This window comes from Phalacrocorax carbo, chromosome 2 (assembly GCF_963921805.1).
Source record: "Phalacrocorax carbo chromosome 2, bPhaCar2.1, whole genome shotgun sequence".
Taxonomy (NCBI): Eukaryota; Metazoa; Chordata; class Aves; order Suliformes; family Phalacrocoracidae; genus Phalacrocorax; species Phalacrocorax carbo.
In genome coordinates this window covers 37,969,268-37,992,246 of record NC_087514.1, presented here as the reverse complement: position 1 = coordinate 37,992,246, position 22,979 = coordinate 37,969,268, and the positions used below count along the sequence as shown (strand labels likewise).

At 38.8% G+C, this 22,979-nt stretch overlaps 1 protein-coding gene across 2 annotated transcripts in view; it reads left to right on the top strand.

The window, feature by feature from the left end:
* Positions 1 to 22,979, top strand: part of PREX2 (phosphatidylinositol-3,4,5-trisphosphate dependent Rac exchange factor 2) — a 189,175-nt gene that overhangs the window by 95,818 nt on the left and 70,378 nt on the right. For both annotated transcript variants that reach the window (XM_064442581.1, XM_064442582.1), the window contains exons 19-25: positions 1,029 to 1,114; positions 3,358 to 3,494; positions 6,748 to 6,865; positions 7,731 to 7,915; positions 10,984 to 11,145; positions 14,325 to 14,547; positions 14,899 to 15,106. In XM_064442581.1, coding sequence (XP_064298651.1) covers positions 1,029 to 1,114; positions 3,358 to 3,494; positions 6,748 to 6,865; positions 7,731 to 7,915; positions 10,984 to 11,145; positions 14,325 to 14,547; positions 14,899 to 15,106 — 1,119 coding nt within the window. The remainder of the gene's footprint in view (positions 1 to 1,028; positions 1,115 to 3,357; positions 3,495 to 6,747; positions 6,866 to 7,730; positions 7,916 to 10,983; positions 11,146 to 14,324; positions 14,548 to 14,898; positions 15,107 to 22,979) is intronic.

The following is a 22,979-nucleotide window of genomic DNA, read 5'->3' as shown; positions in this document are numbered from 1 at the left end:
GTTGTCTCCAAATGCTGAACTAAGAATACCAGAAAAAAATGAAAGTACAAGAAATGATGCAATGATATTATTCAAAAATACCTGTAAATCAAGTTTATTACAGTCCAAATGTATTTTTAAATCACTTTTCAGCATCAGTTTCTAGTTGTCTGCTTTTGTACTGGCAAATGGAGCTGAGGGCAAAGATCCCTTAAAGAATAACAGAGCTGGCTCTGGAAGTAAAGGCTGCAAAGTTAAATCAGTGCACTGTTATGCATGACCTAACCAGCTCTGATAAGGGCTAATGCAGCTGTGTTGCTTTTTCTGGAACCTGAGCTGATATCATGTGGATATGCTAGCTTAGTTTGAGTGAGCTCAGGGCTTCATTTTAAAAAGTAGATGTGAATTTTGATTCTCAGAACTGTGTGTTTGTTACGTTTGTCCGTAGGTTTATTTCTGTTGCACTTAGACCAAGTTATATGAACAGTAGTAGGCAATTCTTGCTTTACAAAACTCGGTACATTACATAGCTGCTCAGAAAAACTGCAACAAAATATTTTTTCATTACAACTCACCAAGCAGGCACTTAGATGTTAACGAATTGTCATATGGATCCAGTCTCCACAGTCTACTGCAGCTCGTCTGACAAGGCCTGCCATGATCTGTGGTCCCTGGGCTCTGTCCTCTTGGCTGGAAGACTGCCTGCCTTCCCAGGGCTTTCAGTGTTGCTGTGCAGTGGCAACTTACCCCGTCCCTTTGGGAGGAATTTTAAAGCTGTCGTGGTGCTTTGGTTGTAATTGACATATTGAGTTTCCCTGCAAAATAGTATTGCCTTGCTCTGATTGGTTTTGGTATCTCAGCTTGCTCTTATTTCTGATGTCATTGGTACTAAGCATCTGAAATGTGAATGGTGCTGAATCTGAAACTGTGAATTGAGTGAAAGTGTGGAGTCTTACACCCTCGTAACCTACTTATTGCTGTTCGCTTTTATCTTGAGTAACAGAATGATACCTTTTGCTACATTCATATTGAATCTTTGCTTGTATCAGGACAGTGAAGATTCCTGACTCTGCAGATGGACTTGGATTCCAAATCCGGGGCTTTGGCCCATCAGTTGTCCATGCTGTTGGGAGAGGTAAGCCGTAAGAGCTGTCAACCGTAATGGTAAATAGACATTTAACATTTAAATGGTGTGGCTGAGATAAATCAAGATTAGCTTCAGCGTTCAGCTTAGAATTTTTTTCCCCCCCAAAGCAACAAATACTATTAAATAAACCTAAGTAAGATTATTTTGTGTTCTTACACTTTGTAAGCTTCGGATAGATCTTCTGTTTGGGTTTTTGTGGGGTTTTTTTTGGGGGTGGGTGGGTGGTGTATGTATTTATATGGGTATAGGAAAGTTAAGTTAAGGCCATGTGTTCTTTACAGACTAAGAAATAGCTGATAGAAGCGAATTCACCTTCTCCAGTGAATGAGTATTGGGAACCACTCACTTCGTGAGTGTTAATTTGTTAGGTGGCCATGTGGTTCTGCAGTGTTCTGAAAACATTTTACAGAAAATGCACTTTTCACAAATCTTTTCAAGGGTGCTAGTGGCCTAGTCTGTTTTAGTAATTGCAGATGTTTCTTCTAAATACTGTTTTGTACATTTTGTGATGTCAAATGCTTGCCATCCCTAACTCAATATGTTCTTGACTGGTATACTGGTGATAAGAGAAGTTGAAGTATTCTTTGTTTCTCTTGCATGTTGTTAATTGTAGAGCCAACTAATGCTGTATTTTCAGCCATTGTGGGGCAGTTGTGTCCTTTTTCCCTCCTCCTCCCTCTGTAATTGAGGAATTTGAAGTGAACTGATCTGCAAAGCAGCCAGATTTGAGCAGAGCTCGACTTTTTTTCTAGACAGTGGTGCCAGAAATTAGATTTTTAAGAGAAAGGCTAATAAACTACAGACTGTTGAGCTGATGTGATAATTATTTGTGCGCCTGGATCTCAATTCAAACGCCTATCCTTATTCATTAAGCACATACTTTATTCCAATTAGCCTCATAGTATGTAAGTGCTTGCGTGTGTGGTTGCTGAACCTGAAAGATTTTAAGCGTATGCTTAAATACTTTGCTGAATTGGGACATTGGGTTTTTCTGAAGAGAGACTTTTCTTTTTGAGAGATATTTAATAAGGCCTATTTAAATATTTGTTTTTGAATACTTTTTTTTTTTTTTGCGGTGGGATTGCGATAGCTGGTAATGGTGTCATTTCCAAAGACTTTATTATTAGTTTTAAAATGCAGCTTTCATCTAACCTGATAGCACCTAAAATGAGGGAAAACCAGGAATATTCTTTAATTTATTTCCTTGTCAGATACTCTCAGCTGACAAGTCATGACATAGCTTTTCTATTTGTCAGCCCTGCAAATTCAGTTTAGCCTTTTCTTTCATAGAAGTTAGCTTCTGCAGCTCAGCCTTGCCGTCTCTAGGCAATAGATTTTGACTTCCCTGGCACCTTTGTGGCAGTATCAAGAGAGACATAAGTAGGCGAGTATTCAGGTAGCTGGAACTAAGGTCATACTCCAGCAGGCTGTCTTTTAAGAGTGAGCTTGAGTCACACTGAAAAGACCTGGAAACAGCTGCTATTTCTGTAGCACCTATTCAATGGACAGAAAATTTTCCCGAGGTTATTCCATTGTGAAAAAAAATCATGGAACTATTTATTTTATGTTGTTCAAAGACAATGTTTTAATTTGTTGGGTTTTTTTTTCCCCCCCAAAAAATAATTAAATTTGAGATCCCTACTTGACTATCTTTGGGTACTTTGATTAAGCTGTAAGGCAGTCTGTTATAATTGAGTTGGTAAAAATATTAAAATAAGAACAAAATTTGGATTTGGATATTTCACTTAAGGTTTAACAAGAAACTCTAGTATGCTCTGATACTTCTTTATGAATTGTCAGAAAGCTGCTGTTTAGTATGTAAAATAGAGACACCTGATGTAGTCAAGTAGCTCATAAGCTTGGCGCATATAAAAGAATTCCGAATAAAAGTGGTCTAAGTTATTATTAGCGACTTTCAAGCTAAAGCCTTTTTATCCTTTTAAAATCCTTTTCTTTTAAGACAAATTTTCCACATTTTCATATTATTAATCAACATTTGTTATATAAAATAGCCTTTAGAAAATACTCTGGTCTCGTTTTATAGAATCATCTGCTGGGGAACTCCATTTCCTTGGAGTCCAGCTGACTGCAGAAGCACCCTGTAGTCAGGGGAAGTATGTAAGAATTGGTGAGAGCAGATTCTGATTTAAAAATGAGGCTTTTTGACTGTAGGTTTTAAAGGAGATTTTTAGGAAAAGTCGTCTGTTACCTATGTTGGGGTTTTTTTATAGGAACAGTGGCAGCTGCGGCAGGTCTCCACCCTGGCCAATGCATAATCAAAGTGAATGGAATTAATGTCAGCAAGGAGACTCATGCAAGTGTTATTGCTCATGTCACGGCGTGCAGGAAGTACAGGCGGCCAATGCAGGTATGTCTCACTTGGTACCCTTGCAGATTTTCTTCTAACTTTTTTTTTTGTCAAAGTAAACAGTGTGGTATGTATCTCTGTCCACATATCTGTTGTGTTCCAGTGTGGTGAGGGGAAAGGAGAGGTGAATAAAAGTGAAGGGAAGCCATTTGAATTACAAAAGCTGAAGATTGCTCAATGTGTTGCAGATGTACATTGAAATAAATCTAAGCTATTAGCTAACTCTTTTTTTCATATGGTATTTTTAAAGGATTATTTCAAGTGTTTCTGCAGTTCTGTGCAGAAAGCATTAGGAGATATGTTCTCATGATGATGGAGAGGGATTTACACAGCTCGCTGCCTGCTTAGCAGCATGAGAATGCAATGCAAAAAGCTGATCTTCTTCCAGAATTTTGTAACGCTTCAGCACATAGAGAGCAGAGTGCACATATTATATCTATAAAAGTCTCTGTGTTCCCATTGCATTCCAATCTTGGGAATAAACGCACATTCAAGGACTTAAAATTTCACTTTTTTTAATATAAACATGCAATTTTTGTGATCTTTTTCACAGTGGTAGAGGAGAAAACCTAAGGTTTCTGAGACACAAATTTAAGGAAGAAAACTAAAACCAGCTGGATTCTGTAATGTAACTTTTCCAAGTCCCTGCAAATTTTTCATAAACTCTGAACCAGTGTCATTAATTAACTTCACAAACTCTTCCAGTGCATGTTAATTGAGAAGAAAAATCCAATTAAAATCAAGAGTGAAATCCTTCTCCCACACCTACTGCATAGATATGAGACGAGAATTATAAGTAAGAGTTAGTTAGAACTGTGTCATGCAAATGCAGTCTTTATGAAAATGTTTGTCTGGATATTTGTGTTCCAACTCTAATACAGAATTGAAGTAGTTACACAGCATATCAAAATCAAGCTCACCTGTTCTTTAAAGGAAGATGCACTTTAGTAAAGAGAGGGTGTTTTGTGCACTAGTAGCAAGACTGGCTAGAATAAAAGATAAATTTTTTAGAGCAGGTGTGTTCTCTCTGTGTGTAAGTGTGAAGTACCTATAGAGATTAGTGACATCCAAAGAGGATTGATTAACATAGGCTGGCATGAATGCCTTGACATGCAAAATTACTCTGTTTTTCGTATCAACATGCATTATATGTTGGAGTACATAACTGTTTTTCCTATACAGAGTATTTATTTCAATCTAAAAAAGTAACTGATCATAATTCAGCAAATCACAAATAACTAAAATCCCACAGACTAACAAGAAAAACTTCATTTAGGATGTAGTACTATCAAATGCTATGGGAGAACTGCCTAGACTGAAATAAATGGCAGTATTCCCACTGGTGTCAAGACAACTAAAATTTCATTTCCTTTTCAGAAATTAGGGTTTTTAATTATTTGGAAGATGACTATGGATTTTTCCTGTTTTCTTAGCACAGTGCATTAACCTATCATTTAATTAACACGAATATTGCAGTCTCTCCTGTGATTGGCAATTGTGTAATTGGAAGGGGATCTCTTTCTGTTTCCTGCATACTCGATTCTTAGGGTGAGGAGTTTCCCTGTGTGTCTGGAGTGTGAAGTTTCATTTCAGATTCTTGCAGTATGAATAACTGTGTAAATTCTGTTGGGTAATGTTTATATTCTTTCTGTCTTGTCTGGATAAAGAAAATTGAAAGCAGGTTTTACTTCTTGGAATTACGTACGTTTTTTTGCAGTGATGCTAATCGTGATGTGACAGATTTATGCGTAGTTTGTGCCTCTCTAATGCTTTCAGCGAACATTACTCCAAATCATATTGCATTATATATCATGTTAACTTTTGAAGGAGGGACTTCCAGTTTAAGTAGATAGTCCTTCCATTAGGGCGTATTAAGTTCAAATAATGAAGGAACCCTTTGACATAATGTAAGTCTCATATTAGAGATTGGCATGGCAGTTTTAATGCTGCCAAGCAAACCTGTAAAACTCCATAAATAAGCAGCAAGCTTTCAGGTGTACCTGCAAAGAAGCTTGGGTTTCAGAAGTGTTTCTGTTGGTCAGCTTGTGCACAAGAGTCTTCCAACAATCAACAAAGAACTTTGAAAGTTAAGCTTCCTTATTAAAATATATCAGTGCCATTGAGTGAAAAGTAAGGCATGGATGAATCTAGGAAACCTAGAGAAAAATAGTACCTTACTCATATGAAAATTGAGTTATCTACGATTAATGGGATAAAGATAGCAGCTGAATATTGTATATTAGCAAAGCATAATTGGATGTATTTGGCATTCTGCGTGAAAATTGTAGCATTCAGCTTGAACTTATGCTGTCCTTGCTTAACTTTGAATTTTTCCACAAACTTCTTTTTAAAGTCTATGAATTCAGATTATTCATAACTCTGTCATTTATTCTGTTGTAGCTGTTGGAGGGGGAGTGACTAATTGACTGTCAAACTTCTTTTGAAGTGTAAGGGGAAGAGTAGTCTGGAGATGCCATACTTGATAGGCACTCCCACAAGGATGTGATGGGAATGTGGCTGCATAAGTGAGGGGCGAGAACAGGATGCAATGCGTACACGTGGCTGCTTCACAGGTTGTGTGACCAAGCCACCACCATTCTTGTGCTCTCGTGTCACTCAGTCACATAAGATTCTGGACTTCTGGGGCCTGTGATTCTGTCCTTTTTGGGGTTTTCGCTAATCTGTGGGAAAAATAAAGAACACCTAGTAAAATAACTGTAGTAAAGGCAAATATAAGTAATTAAGGCTGTAGTATGTATTCTTCTTGCCATTGACACATGGGTGATAGATCAACTGGACACAATATGTCTTCGGTTGGTATTCCTTAATATTTGCCAGCAGTTTTGTAGTCACACCACAGATTTAGCAAAGCAAAAATTGGTTCTCTTTATTTTTTCACAATTTCTTGTCTCAAATATTTTTCAGTCTGCAGTTTGATTTGAAACGTCTTAAATTATTTTTGGCAGAGACATGAAACTGATGGGTGTCATGCTGTCACAGATTTCATACTGTCTTATGACAGCATACTCTGAAATAAAAATAAGTTTAAAAAATGCCTCAGATGATTTTAGACAAAGCCAAAAATCTCTGTAATTTTCAAAATACTGTTTTGAACCTGGAGCTCAGAAAGCAATAAAGCTGATAATAGTCAGGAAATCAAAGCAATTATTTCATGTTTAAGAGCAGTGAAATAAGTTGCAATCGGTTGCACTTGCAAAGCTCTTCCTAGCTGTCTCTTCTTTTTTTTTTTCAGCAAGATTCTATACAGTGGGTTTACAACAGCATTGAAAGTGCACAGGAAGATCTTCAGAAAACAAACACCAAGCCCTCTGGAGATGATGGAGGAGATGCCTTTGACTGCAAAGTGGAAGGTATGTGATGCTTGTTTTGATTTCGTTGTTGCTCATAACGTTGGTGTAGTAGCAAGGAAAATATAGGCAGTGGTGGGTTTTTTTCCGAGAGGAAATTACAAGCAGACTGAGATGCATTTTACATAAGGATTTGCTTTTCATGTATTCTAAAGATGTAAATTTAACATCCTGTTCTCTGAAAATTATTGTATTTCCCATTTCGAGAAAAAGCTTCTGTGAACGCTTTAGGGAAAATCTGTTCAATTTTCATTCATAGGATACATAATCCTAGGAATTACCTGATTTATTTTCACCACTAGTAATTATTTAAGGCTAAATTAGATGTGTTAGTCACTACTGCATGAGAAATAATAAGTCAGTTATCCTTCAGGTTATTTTCAGGCAATTAACATTTGGATAAAGCTGCAGTCATATGCATCATGCTAATTAAAGAGACTGTTAACATGTGAACTGTATTTATGTTCTCTAGATAAATGCTGATATTGTGGTTTAATTTCTGAAGGTTGACACATTTCATGGTCATTTTCTTCTAGTTTATTTAGAAGTTCTCAGTTTACCACTTTTTTGTTACTTTTTTTATGTCCCTGGATTACAAATGAAATTGAATTAGTCCCTTTCAAAAACTGTAAAGAGAGGCTTCTGTGACTTGTCTGTTCATGCCTCTTCAGCAATCTAGTATTTTAGCATCTGTAAACCTACTGGTGTTCTGATTTTTAAGTCATTCAGCTGGTAGCTGGGTTTTTTGATGAACATTTAAAAATAGAATGATCAGAGCATACCTGCTTCTAGAATGCTTGCCTATGTCCTTTTGAGTTTGTTTAATGGCCAACCCTCCTCAACTGATCCATTATTTTCTTTATTGTAGAGGTAATTGACAAATTTAACACTATGGCCATAATTGATGGGAAGAAAGATCATGTGAGTCTGACTGTTGACAATGTTCATCTGGAGTATGGAGTGGTTTATGAGTATGACAGCACAGCTGGAATAAAGTGTCATGTGTTAGAAAAAATGATTGAACCAAAGGGATTTTTCAGCTTGACTGCAAAGGTATGAAGCAATTTTTGTAGGTATTTATTTGTACTATGCTTAATGCCAACAGAGCAACATCTATCTTTTGCTTATCCTTAGGATTATTTGTATTTCATTTAATATGTTATAATTGGTTGCTTTTATCCCTCTGACGTTTTGGAGAATGACTGTGTACTCAGGAGCCTCTAAACTAAAAAAATGTTGAAGAACCTTGAAGTCTTCCATTTTTTCTGCCCCTCCCCCTTTTTTCTTAATTATCACAACTTGAAAGTAAGTCAGACTCACTGAAATGTCAAAACTTGGTGAAGATAGGCTGTAGTTTCCAAAAGTTATTTATTCTCATCAGAACTGCATGTGCAACTTCTAAAATTTTTTTTTTTCAGTAAGAGTAGCACAACGTCTGTCTTTTCTGTGTCTGAAAGTAAAGCTGTGCATATACAGGCACACACATTGGCAAAATCACAGGGGAAGAAAAAAACCAAGTGCAACTTCAGAGTTTACTTTGGAGTTTTTATTTTGCGAGTATTTTCAAATGGTAAAATCTGTGATTGCGGTGAGTGGGATGTGATTTTTGTTTTTAAATATATGTCTGGTATTGTCTGGGTCAGATTGACAAGTAATGTAGTAATACAGCTCTTTTACTAGGTTTGTTTTTATCTTTTCACACACATATGCATGCTAACAAACTACACTTAATAAAAGTAGGAAAGCCCAAACTTTTGAGGAGTGTACTGGTATCTGCAAATTTATTTTTTCTGTTGATATTTCCATCAGAAGTGACTGAGGTTTGGGCACGTGTTTCTTTTTTCTGACTTCACCTTGGAGCAGGTCAGGTTGACAGACAGGGGAGTAAGTTCTTGCACCCACATCACGAGATCTGCTAGAGGTAGTCTATTCAATGCTTCAAGTCATTGACCTGAAATAGGTTAATTCTTGCTGTAATTACAATTTCATATGAAACATTTAAGGTATTACTTCCTAGCTGTTTAAGAAATATTTTCCACTATTTTATATGGAGTAGTTAAGTAAAGTACCTCCAGCACACTGATTCTGGCCTTAGATAATGCAGTGTCCTCAACCTTAGTGTTTAGGCTGGTAGTTAAATACTTAGAAATTATTATAAAACAATAAGGAGTTGCTCTTGGGGAGATTCCGATTGGACACAAGAGGAAAATTCTTCACAGTGAGGACAGTCAACCATTGGAATAATCTCCCGAGGGAAGTGGTTGACTTGGCCATGTTGGACACCTGCAAGAGTCGTCTGGACAGGGTGCTGGGCCATCTTGTCTAGACTGTGCTCTTCCTAGAAAGGTTGGACTAGATGATCCCTGAGGTCCCTTCCAACCTGTGATTCTGTGATATATTAGAATAATGTAAAGTTGCTATCAAGTGCCGCCTTCTTGTCCTTCTCGTGTTGAGGGATCCAGAGCTAGATGCAGCACTCCAGGTGGGGAGTACTACCAAGTGATAGTGGTCTAAATGACTACAAAAGGTCCACCAGTAGAGAAATCAGGTCCCTTAATTCAAAGGCAATAATTGAAATTGTAGTGGCACTTCATCAAATATAACTGTCTGCAAATGGGTTTAAATACTCTACACATAATGTTTAAACTTCTCTGTACATTCGGTGGGATCTTATGTTTCTCTCGGTACTCATCTTTCTCTCTTTGCTGTGTATTTATTGTTGCTTTGCCTTTTCAAACTTCTCTATTATGCATCATATATAGTAGGGGATTTGAAGTAATCCTGGACTGCTTTCCTGTATTGTACAAATCTTTGTGTTAATTATTATGATGAGAAAGTACCCAGAGTTATGCTGCAGAAGTTACTGGGTTTGGATACACTTATTTTAATGTACAGCTGTAAAATACCCCTTGAATGATTTAAATTTGTATTATTAATTAAACATGACATAAAGGAAGCTCAAAAGCGTGACCAAAGTGACTGGGGTGTTTTAATACAGTAATTAAACACTGTAGCAGAAGAGTTAAAGGCTTTCCTTAATTCATCCTGCTGGGGCCCTGAGGAAAAAATCTCTCAGGATCTAGTAATGTAAAATCTGTGACTTCTTAAAAACTTCAGATTTTGCTCTCCAAAATTTCTGTGTGTTGTAATTTTTTTCTAAACTCTTTAGTCAAGCTTATAAATCATATATTACATCTGTGGTGGTGGACAGTATAATAATAAACTGTATCACAAGTGAATTACAGGTGAATAAAACCCAGGATGGATTAATACTCTGTGTTGTTTGTCCAGACTTCTTTGAGTATCTTTGTGAGCCTTTTCTTATTTAAGTGCCCTAATCTGGATTTTGGTGCTTTTGTTAGAAAGTTATTTTGGGTGTGCTTTTCAAACACATCTTCAGAGTTGGACCCAACCAGCAATAGGTATCTCCCTAGTTCCATAACACAGCAAATTTCAATGCCTGAAATGTAACTAGCTCAAAAAAAACCAAAACAAACAAACAAACAAAAGAACGGGCTATGTACTACCCTCATCTCTTCAGCATGCCTTTTTTTTCAGTTTTCTATCATTGTCATTTGCTGGTACTATTTCCATCATAGCAAGACTTCAGTCTTTGCTGGGCAGTATAGCTTGTTCTGTTCCCTGTTTGCTGTTTATATATGCAGAATATATGCAGCACTCAGTTTTCTTGTATGCTTTTTCAATGTGTTAGTTCGCTTATACTGCCAGACCAAAGTTTTGCTACAAGTAATGAATTAATTCATCAGCTTTGCATAATATGTGCTGTTCAAGTAAATACAGCAGATAATGTATTTCAGAAAAGACAGAGTGGTTACATTAGTAGGAAATCAGTAGTATATCCATTATCAGACAATGTCATGAGAAGCCAAATAAAAGTACTTATTATGGGTGTAACTTATGCAGGAGATAGATTTAAAGAAACCTCTTTGCTTCCCAAGTTTCAATAATTGTTGTTTTGCAGCATTGCCTGTAATGTTAAAAGGCAACTGATTATCAGGCTTTTCAGCTTTAATTATAAGGGATGGTAAGTAAGGGGTTAAGTAAGGCATTATCTTATTCATTTGTTTTATAACATACTGGTCTTGCTTTTATTATCTTAGATTCTTGAGGCACTGGCAAAAAGCGATGAACATTTTGTGCAGAATTGCAACAGCCTCAATTCCTTAAATGAAGTGATCCCCACTGAGCTTCAAAGTAAATTCAGCGTCATCTGCAGTGAGAAAATTGAGCATATCTACCGAAGAATCTCTAGTTACAAAAAGGTAAGATTGGCATGTCCTAAGCTTGGTGATATTTGTCTTTTAAGGGAAAAACAGGGGAATGTGGTACAGTTTGAATAACTCTTCAAAATGTCTATTGCAATGACAAAAGTATGGCTGAAAGTTCAGCTATTTGGAGGCGTGAATGCCTAAACTGAGTAACTGAATAGTTTTTAAACTGTGCTCTTTACTATTACTTTGTTAGACACTGGGTAGATTATGTCCTTTGTCTGCTGTCTTCAGTTGTAGATACAATCAACTGTGTATTTCCCACAAAAGGCCCAGCATTTTTGTAAATGCCTTAAACCAATACTCTAGTGAATTTGCAGATGTTAACCAAAAATGAAGCAATAACAGCAGAATTGTTTTTTTTTCCTTCTAATGCATCTTAATTTTAAATAAAAATTTGTTACCCTTTTATTCATCTTTTATGCCTTCAAATTGGTATGCCTTTTTCTAGTATGACTATTAATAGTAATAGCTCTGTAAATTGTTAGATTAACTTGGGTTAGTAAAACAGTATAGCACTGGAAAAAGGGGAAGGTGCTTACTTTCATACACTTGAGACATAAATTAATGAGATGTAAATTAATAGATAACCCAGAGTATAACCTCTAGTTGCTGTCAGTGTATTTCTCTATAGTTGTTTAGCTAAGCAGGACATAAATGAATCAACCATTTGCCAATTTGTTAATGCAAACTTATTTTCTCATCCTGACCTCTGGTTCCTAATTCTTGGGAGTTTGGAACTAGTTTGAAATAGGCCCAAAAAGACAGCTTAGAACTAGCTCTGCTCTGTCTTACCTCAGCTGGGGATCTGAGTTGTGACATTTACAAACTAGTGTGTTCTGAGAGTTAATGTGCAAAAAACTGAGGGAAAAAAAAAAATAAAAGGACAAAGAAGTTCAATGTAGAAGGTTCGCACTGTTCTAAAAGTTGCATGGAGAAGAATAGGTAATGTTTTCTTGTTTTTCAAAGTTAAAAAAGGAAAAACGATAAGGTAAACCTGTAGCTTTAGTAGGATGAAGGCCAAAAAGCAGCTTTCCAAAGATTTTTCAGGGTGGTCTCTGACAAGAAATGGAATAAACTGAGGAGTTGAGCCACAGAAAGAGACATCAAAGGATTTGGATACTGCATTACCAAACATGGGGGTCTCCATTGTTTGCCTGAATTATAAACCTCTGTGTTTTGAAATTGATTAAAAATAAAAATATCTTTCTAAAAATTTTAACATTAATAATAGTGTCCCTAGAGTTTGAGTAACATGTAGGTGGTTTATACCTTTCCTGTAGCCAAAAAATTTGAGCATGATGTATAGTCTCTTTAGAGAAGGCCAAGACAATAAATGAAATTTTATTGTTATGCTGACTATGAAACGAACAGCCTTGGGGAAGTTTTCATAGTGCTTGTAATGTCTAGAAGCAGATATTGCTGATACTAACTGCACTTTCAAGCTCATCTGCTCAAAAATCAGTAGTTTCACAGTTACAGGTTTTAATGACAATTAGTAACGCAATGAATTTCAGGAATAGATACATCGTTTTCTTGGCAAGGTAAAGGTAACCATAGTTACAGGAGACTTACGGAGTGCCTGAGCCCGGCTTGTCTCCTGCTTTCACTGTGAAAGTTCGAATTCTATAAATAGCAACCCTGTAGATTTCTGCAGTTCCTACTATTATTATTATCAGAACATTTTGCTCATAATAGACCTCAAGTCCAGTGCCATGAGTCCCAGATGTTTCTCAACACATATATGAAAAGAATTTTGGGCCTGACTTATGACCTGATGAAATCATAGCCAGGCATTTGGTCTCTCTGGAGCAGGATGTGTGGGAGATTGAGATGTGAAATATGTACTGCTTGCAGGAACATTTTCATCGTTGAATGTCCTTAGTGCCCTTTTTAACTATTTGTACGTTCTTCAGCCTTCGAACAATTCCATAATTGGATTTCTTGTAACCTTCCAGATCTTGTTCTGATACAAAGATTTAAATGTAATTAATCAGTCAAATGTTCATCAGGCTGAAGTAATATGACACCACAATAAGCAGAAATTTAAATCCCAGCACAAACCCCTGTTACTACTCAGAAGGGACATACCTTTGTTAGACTGAAGAGTTAGTCAAAACTTGACTGATTGAATTTGTACCGACATTTATTAGGGAAGGAACTTTGCAAGTTAACTTTGAAAATACTCTTATGTATGAGCTATGCCCCATAGCTGAGGTAGTTGACTGGAGAGATACTGTGATTGAAATGCCAGGGACTTGGAACTGATTATGTCTTTTCCAGAAAAAATTCTTCCCTAACAACGAACTGTACTGGAAAGGACAAATTTTGATAAAAATCCTGCTTGTGGCGGACAAGTCTGTTTTCCAATGGGAGAGCTTAATTTCATGACTTTTATGATTCTAAAGTAGGTGTATTTTCTAAGCGTCCAAATTTAGTACAGTTCAGTCTTAGCCATTTTGGGTTGATATCATCTCATTGATGTCATGACTCTAAGCCTGTTCAAGAGTGTGCACAAAATTTTAGGTGTTATAGTGAAGATGTGGCTAAGCACTGTATTAGAATTAGACCATAAAACAGAGGGAAAAAAGAAATATTCATCACTGAGCTGATATATGGGGGAGAGAAGAGGTGCTGGCAACACATCTCCTAATGCAGCCCAGGAAGCCATTAGGGAGGACTTCATCCTTCCTGAATATGAAATTCATAATTCATAGCATCCAATTCTGTCTTTATTATAGCTTCTAGCAAAAATCACAGAAATATTTGCAAGACATTGACTTGAAAGCAACTATGTCAGCAGGTGTTTATAATGTCATGTGCAGTACAGCACTGGATTATAGAGCATTTCCGACTTTCTCCCCAGGAAGACACTTAATATTTTATTATGTTGCAGGGAAAAGAAATTCTATCTCCTTGTTACAAGGCTATTTATTTACATTTGTAAATATCACTTACTTCAAAAACTAACCCCTCAGAAACATAAAATGAAAAAATACTTTTTTCTTTCCCTTGTAGATAAAGACAGAAATTATGAAGTTAAGGCATCTAAGTCAAGAAAACCTGAAATGTTGTAAACTTTTGTTTTCTAGCCAGGTACACAAGTTTTGTCAGCCAAGTGCTGACACATCAAAAGCTGTTAATGAAAATTTTGTTTTCTTTCTCACTTCTAGTTTTCAAGAGTATTAAAAAACAGAGCTTGGCCTACCTTCAAACAAGCTAAGTCAAAAATTTCACCACTTCACAGCAGTGATTTCTGTCCAACCAATTGCCATATCAATGTGATGGAAGTGTCTTACCCTAAAACCTCAACTTCGCTTGGTAGTGCCTTTGGTGTACAGTTAGACAGCAGAAAACATTCTTCCCATGAAAAGGAAAATAAAAACACTGATCAAGGTAAGTCAGTTGAGCTTGAAAGAACTAATTCCAGTGGTTCTGATATACAGTCTTAAAAGGTAACTGGTTTAGGTTTATGTCCCAAATATTAAAATTAAGGACAAGCCTATATGAAATCTCCCTATTTTCAATACTTAGGTTTATTTTAAAGCATGATAAAAGCTAGTCATAATTTCACAATAACTGTTTCCTTAAATAGCTTGACTTTGATATGCAAAATAAAATACAAAATTAAATAACTACATTAAGTTTTAAGCAGAAAAATATTTCAATGTCTGTTAGGTAATTTACTAACTTCAAAATGTATGTTGAAAAAAAGATAATGATGTAACTTCTTTGGATTATTCCCAGGTAAACTGAATCCCATGATTTATGTCCAACATACCATTACTACTATGGCTGCACCTTCAGGACAGTCTCTTGGCCAGCAAGAGGGCCATGGTCTGAGGTACCTTTTAAAAGAAGAAGATTTAGAAACACAAGATGTCTATCAAAAATTGCTGTTCAAATTACAAGCTGCACTGAAAGAGGTGGAAACCTGTGTCTGTCAAATAGACGAGTAAGTAAATGTTGCCATCTGGACTTGCCTTTAATTTTTCCATTGAAGATACCGATAAATCTGGGTATCTTTTCTTTTTTGTTGTGTAGGATCTATGTTGACTTCAGATAGAATTGAAATAAGGCAAAGAATTTAAGTGTAGGTAATATTATATTTTGTTCTTCTTCCCAGTGTCCCTGATTTTTTCCCACTTTAGTTTGTAGTTTTCTCTAGAATGTGGAAATGCTAATTATTTTGAGGTGAGAGAAATATGAGGCCCACATGTCATCTAAAATTTTACTTGGAATAGAAACAAAGAGCAGAGGTGTGAAAAATAGCTTTTCTTAAACTCTTCAGGTATTGCTGAATAGTACCAAAGATGAATTTGTAAAGGATTTTTCACTCATAGGCAGATTATTAATTTGTTAGACATTTTTCAAAAACAAATTGGCCTTAGTGAAGAACTGTAGATCTAGGGAGAGCTACTCTTGAGTGATTAGGACACTTGGCTTGAATGTGGGAGACCCAGAGTCTCATCAGTTTGTCCTAATTCAGGACAAGGATTTAAAACTTGCTTTTCCATTTGGGAGGTAAGTGGGTTGACTGCTAGGCTATTTGCTGTCTTGGGATGAGGATGAAGAAAGATGACAGGTCTTTCAGTTTTGAAAGATCCCATATGTAATGCAAATGACAGAAATTATTAATTTTTAAAATATAAAAAAATACTATTTTTTTTAATTTAAAAGCCAATCTTTAATGATTTCCAGTTTGGAAAAGTGGTGTATCATTGCTTTTCCTGTTATTTTGAAACTGTACAATGATTCGTCCTTTCATAGTTATTGCAGAGTGGGATTTTTTTTGTACTGTTCTAATAGTAATGTAATGTAGTAGTTACACAGCAATAAGTAATTGTAATGTATTACATACTGCAATAGAAATGAAAGTAAGAATGGGCTCAGGTTTTTTAAAGAAAACATTGTTTTCTGTGCCTTTACATAGTCACGATGAAGATAAAGCCAGTTAATTAATTTTAAAATTATTTCAGTGCTTGGGTACACTTAAAAATGGTTGTCTGTAAAGCCTGTGTTGTCACTCTTTCTCAAGGAAGTCAGAAAATTATATATGGAAGGTCAGTCAATATTTCAGGAAGTTCCAGTTACCAGTCTGCCACGCCTTTCCTTTCCACTCCCTTGAGCCCATGATGCAAAAGCACAGGAAGTTCTGAGCCTTTTTTTCCTACGCATGTATATATAAATACACACAGACACATATTTTGTGTACAAGTATATGCTTACGTATATACATATATATACACATATATGTATATATGCACACACATATATTCATTTTGAGAGTCACGCAGTTATGACAGTAAACACAAGGGTTCACTTTTTTCTTTTCATCAATTTCCTATACACTTGACCTTGTAGCAGATCTTGTATAGGGTGCACAGCAAATTTGACCTTTTGCTATTTGTAAGACTGAGACTTTTCATGCTTTATTCCACACAGTATTTGAGTGGACTGCCAGTGTGTAATGACTGTGGAGGAAAGCAGTTCTATACAGGAAGCAAGATAGCCGAGGGACCTACTTAAAAGTGCTGAACAGGGAAGAGGGAAACAGGCACTATCTGGGTGGGAGCAGTTCAGCAGTACATGGTGTATCATATTAGAACATAGTTACAGATACTAATTAACTCTTGAGAGAAAAGTTAGGACTACTAAGAAACAGAAGATAGAGTAATCAGATAGGATAATCGAACAGCTGTGCTTTAATTAGAAATATTAAAACATCAGCAACTAGGAGGAAATGCTTGAACGTACCTATCCCTGAGCTTTATAAAGACTGTAGAACTTCTGTTTTCTGTTACGACATAGCAACAATAAAACTGATGTCTTTATTTACTGAATTGCTTGTTATTGTAAGCAGTTCTCATTGTCATAATTTTCTCAGGACAGAAAATATGAACACGGTATCACAATTCTAAATTTATATGATCTTGAGCAATAGAAAAATTGGTCTACTAAATTACCCTTTGGTACCCTTTATAACAGCACTGTTGAAAAACTGTTGCTCTTTCATGTTACTAGATGCCTCTGCTCTGTGTTGAGGTCAGTAATGGTCTCTCTCAATTCCCAAAATCTTGGGGCAGTATTATCTGCCCAACCTCTCCTATCTGTTAGTGAATGAAAGTGAACTGGAAAAACAAGTGTTTTTCCTGAAGAGCAGGTCTGTGGGAGCTTGTGGATTATGGGAAGGGAATGTATAAGAGATGATACTCCTAGCATTGTCTTCATAATAACTTTTGTGATGGCTTGTTAATGAGATTGGGTTGCATAAGAAGTTCATCTACACCAATGCACGCGGCATGGGCAACAAACACGAGGAGCTGGAAGCCATCGTGCAGTGGCATAGCTATGACTTAGTCACCATCACAGATACATGCTGGGTTGACTCTTACGACTGGAGTGCAGCAATGGATGGCTATAAGCTCTTCAGAAGGGATAGGCAAGGAAGGAGAGGCAGTGGAGTGGCTCTATATGCTAGGGAGTGTTTCAAATTACGCAGAGCTTAGCGATTGTGATGATAAGGTCGAGGGCTTATGGGTAAGGATGAGGGGGAGGGCCAACAAGGCAGATATCCTGCTGGGGGTCTGTTATAGGCCACCCAACCAGGATTAAGAGGTAGATGAAGAGTCCTACAAGCAGCTGGAGGAAGTATCACGATCGGTTGCCCTTGTTCTCATGGGCGACTTCTATTTACCAGATGTCTGCTGGAAATATGAAACAGCAGAGAAAAAAACAGTCTAGGAGGTTCCTGGAGTGTGTGGAAGATAACTTCCTGATGCAGTTGATAAATGAGCCTACCAGGGGAGATGCCTTGCTTGACCTGTTCACAAACAGAGAAGGACTATTGGAAGATGTGGTGGTTGGAGGCATCTTGGGCTTAGTGACCATGGTATGACTGAGTCCTCAATTCTTGGTGAAGAAAGAAGGGGGATCAGCAGAATCACTACCATGGACTTCCAGAGGGCAGACTTTGGCCTGTTCAGGGCACTGGTTGGGAGAGTCCCTTGAGAGGCAGTCCTGAAGGGCAAAGGAGTCCAGGAAGGCTGGGCTTTCTTCAAGAAGGAAGTCTTGAAGGCACAGGAGCAGGCTCTCCCAATGTACTGTAAGATAAACCAGCAGGGAAGACGATTGGCCTGACTGAACAGGGAGCTTTTCCTGGCACTTAGGAAAAAAAGGAGTTTACCACTTTTGGAAGAAGGGGCAGGCAACTCAGGAAGAGTACAGAGATCTCATTAGGTCTTGCAGACAGGCAAAAGCCCAGATAGAACTCAACCTGGCTGCTGTTGTAAGGGGTAACAAAAATGTTTTTACAAATACATTAACAACAAAAGAGAACCAAAGAGATTCTCCATCCTTTGTTGGATGCGGAGGGGAACATTGCCACCAAGGATGAGGAAAAGGCTGAGGTACTAAATGCCTTCTTTGCCTCACTCTTTAACCATCAGACCAGTTATCTCCAGGGCATTCAGCCCCTGGAGCTGGAAGGCAGAGACGGGGAGTGGAATAAACCCCCCAGAATCCAGGAGGAAGGAGTTTACGACCTGCTGAGCCACCTGGACTCTCACAAGTCTATGGGGCCAGATGGGATCCACCTGAGAGTACTGAGGGAGCTGGCAGAGGAGCTCACCAAGCCACTCTCCATCATTTATCCGCAGTCCTGGTTAACAGGGGAGGTCCCAGATGACTGGAGGCTTGCCAGTGTGACACCCATCTACAAGAGGGCTGGAAGGAGGATCAGGAGATCTACAGGCCTGTCAGCCTGACCTCAGTACCAGGGAAGTTTATGGAGTGATACACCTTGAGTGAGCTCACCAAGCAGGTGCAGGACAACCAGGGGATCAGGCCCAGTCAGCATGGGTTCATGAAAGTCAAGTCCTGCCTGACCAACCTGATCTCCTTCCATGACAGGGAGACCCGCCTAGTGGATGAGGGAAAGGCTGTGGATGTTGTCTACCTGAACTTTAGCAAAGCCTTTGACACTGTCTCCCATAGCATCCTCCTAGAGAAGCTGGTGGCTCATGGCTTAGAAAGGTGTACTCTTTGCTGGATAAAAAACTGGCTGGATGGCTGAGCTCAGAGAGTTGTGGTGAATGGAGCCAAATCCAGTTGGTGGCCAGTCACGAGCAGTGATCCCCAGGGCTCAGTTTTGGGGCCAGTCGTGTTTAATATCTTTATCAATGATCTGGATGAGGGGATCGAGCGCACCCTCAGTAAGTTTGCAGACGACACCAAGTTGGGTGAGAGTGTTGATCTGCTCGAGGGTAGGAAGGCTCTTGCAGAGGGATTTGGACAGGCTGGATCAATGGGCTGAGGCCAATTGCATGAGGTTTAACAAGGCCAAGTGCCGGGTCCTGCACTTTGTTCACAACAACCCCATGCAATGCTACAGGCTTGGGGAGGAGTGGCTGGAAAGCTGCCTGGCAGAGAAGGACCTGGGGATGTTGGTCGATAGCTGGATGAACATGAGCCAGGAGTGTGCCCAGGTGGCCAAGAAGGCCAACAGCATCCTGGCTTGTATCAGGAATGGTGTGGCCAGCAGGAGCAGGAAAGTGATTGTCCCCCTGTAGTCGGTGCTGGTGAGGCCGCACCTCAAATGTTGTGTTCGGTTTTGGGCCCCTCAGTACAGGAAGGACATTGAGTTGCTGGAGGGTGTCCAGAGAAGGGCAACAAAGCTGGTGAAGTGTCTGGAGAGCAAGTGTTATGAGGAGAGGTTGAGGGAACTGGGGTTGTTTAGTCTGGAGAAGAGGAGGCTGAGGGGGAGACTTTATTGCTCTCTACAAGTACCTGAAAGGAAGTTGTAGAGAGGTGGGTGTTGGTCTCTTCTCCCAAGTTACTGGCAATGGGACGAGAGGAAATGGCCCCAAGTTGTGCCAGGGGAGGTTTAGATTGGATATTAGGAAGAATTTCTTTACTGAGAGAGTGGTCAGGCATTGGCACAGGCTGCCCAGCGAGGTGGTGGAGTCACCATCCCTGGAGCTGTTCAAAAACCATGTAGATGTGGCACTTCAGGGCATGGTTTAGGAGATGTAGTAGGGTTGGGTTAACGGTTGGACTTGACCCTAGAGGTCTTTTCCAACCTTAATAATTCTATGATTCTAAGAAATAGAGTACTGATGGAGAGAGAAAGAGAGATACACATAAAAAAGACATATATCCCCATTCCACAGCTTCTCAGTATTCCACTGACTCTTTGTTCAAATAGCTTAATAGTGTCCCAGTACTTCTTTAGTACCATTGCCAGATACCCACCATTGGTGCTAGATGTTATACAGAAATAAATACTTCAAGTTGTTTTGTGTATGGCAACTCTGCTGTGTTCTTGGTCCACATGCACTCAGTGTACTCCCATGATCCCAGCTGTTTTTTGGAAAAATGCCTGTTGGGAATATACAAGAGGCTTGAACATTTTTGGAGCCTTTGTGGAGTGAGGAAAAGGCAAAGCAACTCGCAGGTTGCGTAGGTTTTTTGTTACTCCCAGTGGCTCTCCATTTTTAGTGCTTTGACTGACCATAGCAGGTTTTGTTTGTTCCTGACAATTTTAGGCTTGTGTTTATTTGGGTTGCATATAGGATTAATTCCACATGTAAGGATTTTTTTTTGGTCAAGGTTTAAATTTCTGTTTCATGGAAATTTTCTTCATAGTTACGGAGACTTTCTAGCTGTAAGTTACTACTCATTCACGTACTTCTCCTATGAGAGATAGACAGCTAAGGTAATTTTGTTTGGGGTAGACCTATCTCCAAAGAAAATATAATGTGGATGTACTGCGTTTAAGAAACACCACCCCGCCCAACCCCCACCCCCCAAAAAAACCCCCGTACTTTAAAAAAGGGCCTATTTCAGCATGATTATTGGGAATTTTTTGCATCCAGGTTTAGGTTTGTATGTTTTAGACTCCCTGAACTGGCTTTCTAAGAGCACTTCAGTGACCTCAGGAACTACCAGCTCCAGAACTCTGTTATCCAAAGTTCCAGCTTTCGTTCATGGTAGTTCAGCAAAAAAATTTTCCTTACAAAAACAGCCTGCCTGCTGAAAGAAAGTGAAAAGCTCCCTTAGGAAAAGCTCCAGCTACCTTCATCAGTCTTTTAGTGAGATCTTGGCAGCAGTGACTAAACATTCACATAAAAGAAGAGGATATAATAGTCTGTCTGTGTCTTGACAAATAATTACTCAAGGGAGGATATTTTCAGGAGCTTAAATTGCAGTTCATTATGCTTGTTTCTTACTCTTGATTATTTTCTTGCGACAACAAAATCTGCAAGAAGTTACCAGAATGGATCTTCCCAAAGCCAATTTTTGTCTTCCTGCAAGTGGATGGTGATGGGAACACAAGAAAAAGCAAAACTATAAGATTAATCTTTGTCCTTATCTCATCTTATCTTCCATCAGGCCGTGCTACAACTTGTTCTTGGAATGGACAGGTTTTTTTAAGAGCACGGTTAGAATGATATGCCATGAATTTGTTTAATCCCTTTTTGAACCCCTTTTGTATTTTTGTATTCAGAAAATAAGTTTTACAAGTACGAAGAACTCATTTTCGAAGGTGTACATTTTCGTAACACATTTATTTTAAGACATGTTCAAGAACATGTATGTTCTAGCAGGTAGATAGAAACTGAACACTGCTGTAGAATATGTGCCTCGTGTTTCTTCCCATCCTCATGGAATCCTGCTAACTGGTAACTTAAGTGATAAAGAAGAACTGAGTTGTGATTTCACACTGATGTGAAGTGTTAAGGCATCATGTAGCCCAAAAGATGTCTGTCTACTGGATGGGTGGGTTTAAGGTCCAGTAGAATTATACCTTTTGTATAGTTTTTCTGTATTTCAGTTACAGTTCAGATCAGTACCTTTTCCTGTATGTAGGATAAATATCTATCTCTCATAGAATCATAGAATGAATAGAATCATAGAATGTCGTGAGTTGGAAGGGACCCACAAGGATCATCAAGTCCAACCCCTGTCCCTGCACAGGACAACCCCAAATTCACACCATATCTCTGAGGGTGTTGTCCAGGAGCTTCTTGAATAGTGTCAGGCTTGGTGCCGTGACTTCCTCCCTGGGGAGCCTGTTCCAGGGCTCCACCACCCTCTGGGTGAAGAACCGTTTCCTAATATCCAACCTAAACCTCCCCTGGCACATCTCCCTGCCTTTCCCTCGGGTCCTATCGTTGGTCACCAGAGAGAAGAGATCAGTGCCTGCCCATCCTCCTCCCCTTGTGAGGAAGCTGTAGACTCCGATGAGGTCTGCCCTCAGTCTCCTCTTCTCTAGGCTGAACAAACTAAGTGACTTTAGCCACTCCTTGTACAGTTTCTCCTCCAAACCCTTCACCAATTTCATGGCCCTCCTCTGGACACTCTCTAGTAGCTTTATATCCTTAATGTACTGCGGCGCCCAAAACTGCACACAGCATTTGGGGTGAGGTTGCACCAGTGCAGAGGAGAGCAGGACAATCACCTCCCTTGACCAGTACTTGACGCGCCCCAGGACACGGTTGGTTCTCTTGGCTGCTGAGGCATGCTGTTGGCTCATTTTCAGCTTACCATCAACCAGAACCCCCAGGTCCCTCCCTGCAGAGCTGCTCTGCAGCCTCTCGTTCCCCAGTCTGTATGTGCATCCAGGGTTGTGATGCCCCAGGTGCAAAATGCAGCACTTGCCCTTGTTAAACTTCATATGGTTGGTGATTGCCCAGCTCTTCAGTCTGTCCAGATCTCTCTGCAGGGCCTCTCTGCCCTCAAGAATGCCAACAGCTCCTCCCAGTTCTGTGTCATTGGCAAACTTAATAACTTAATTAGTATTCTTTCAAGTCCTGCATCCAAGTCAT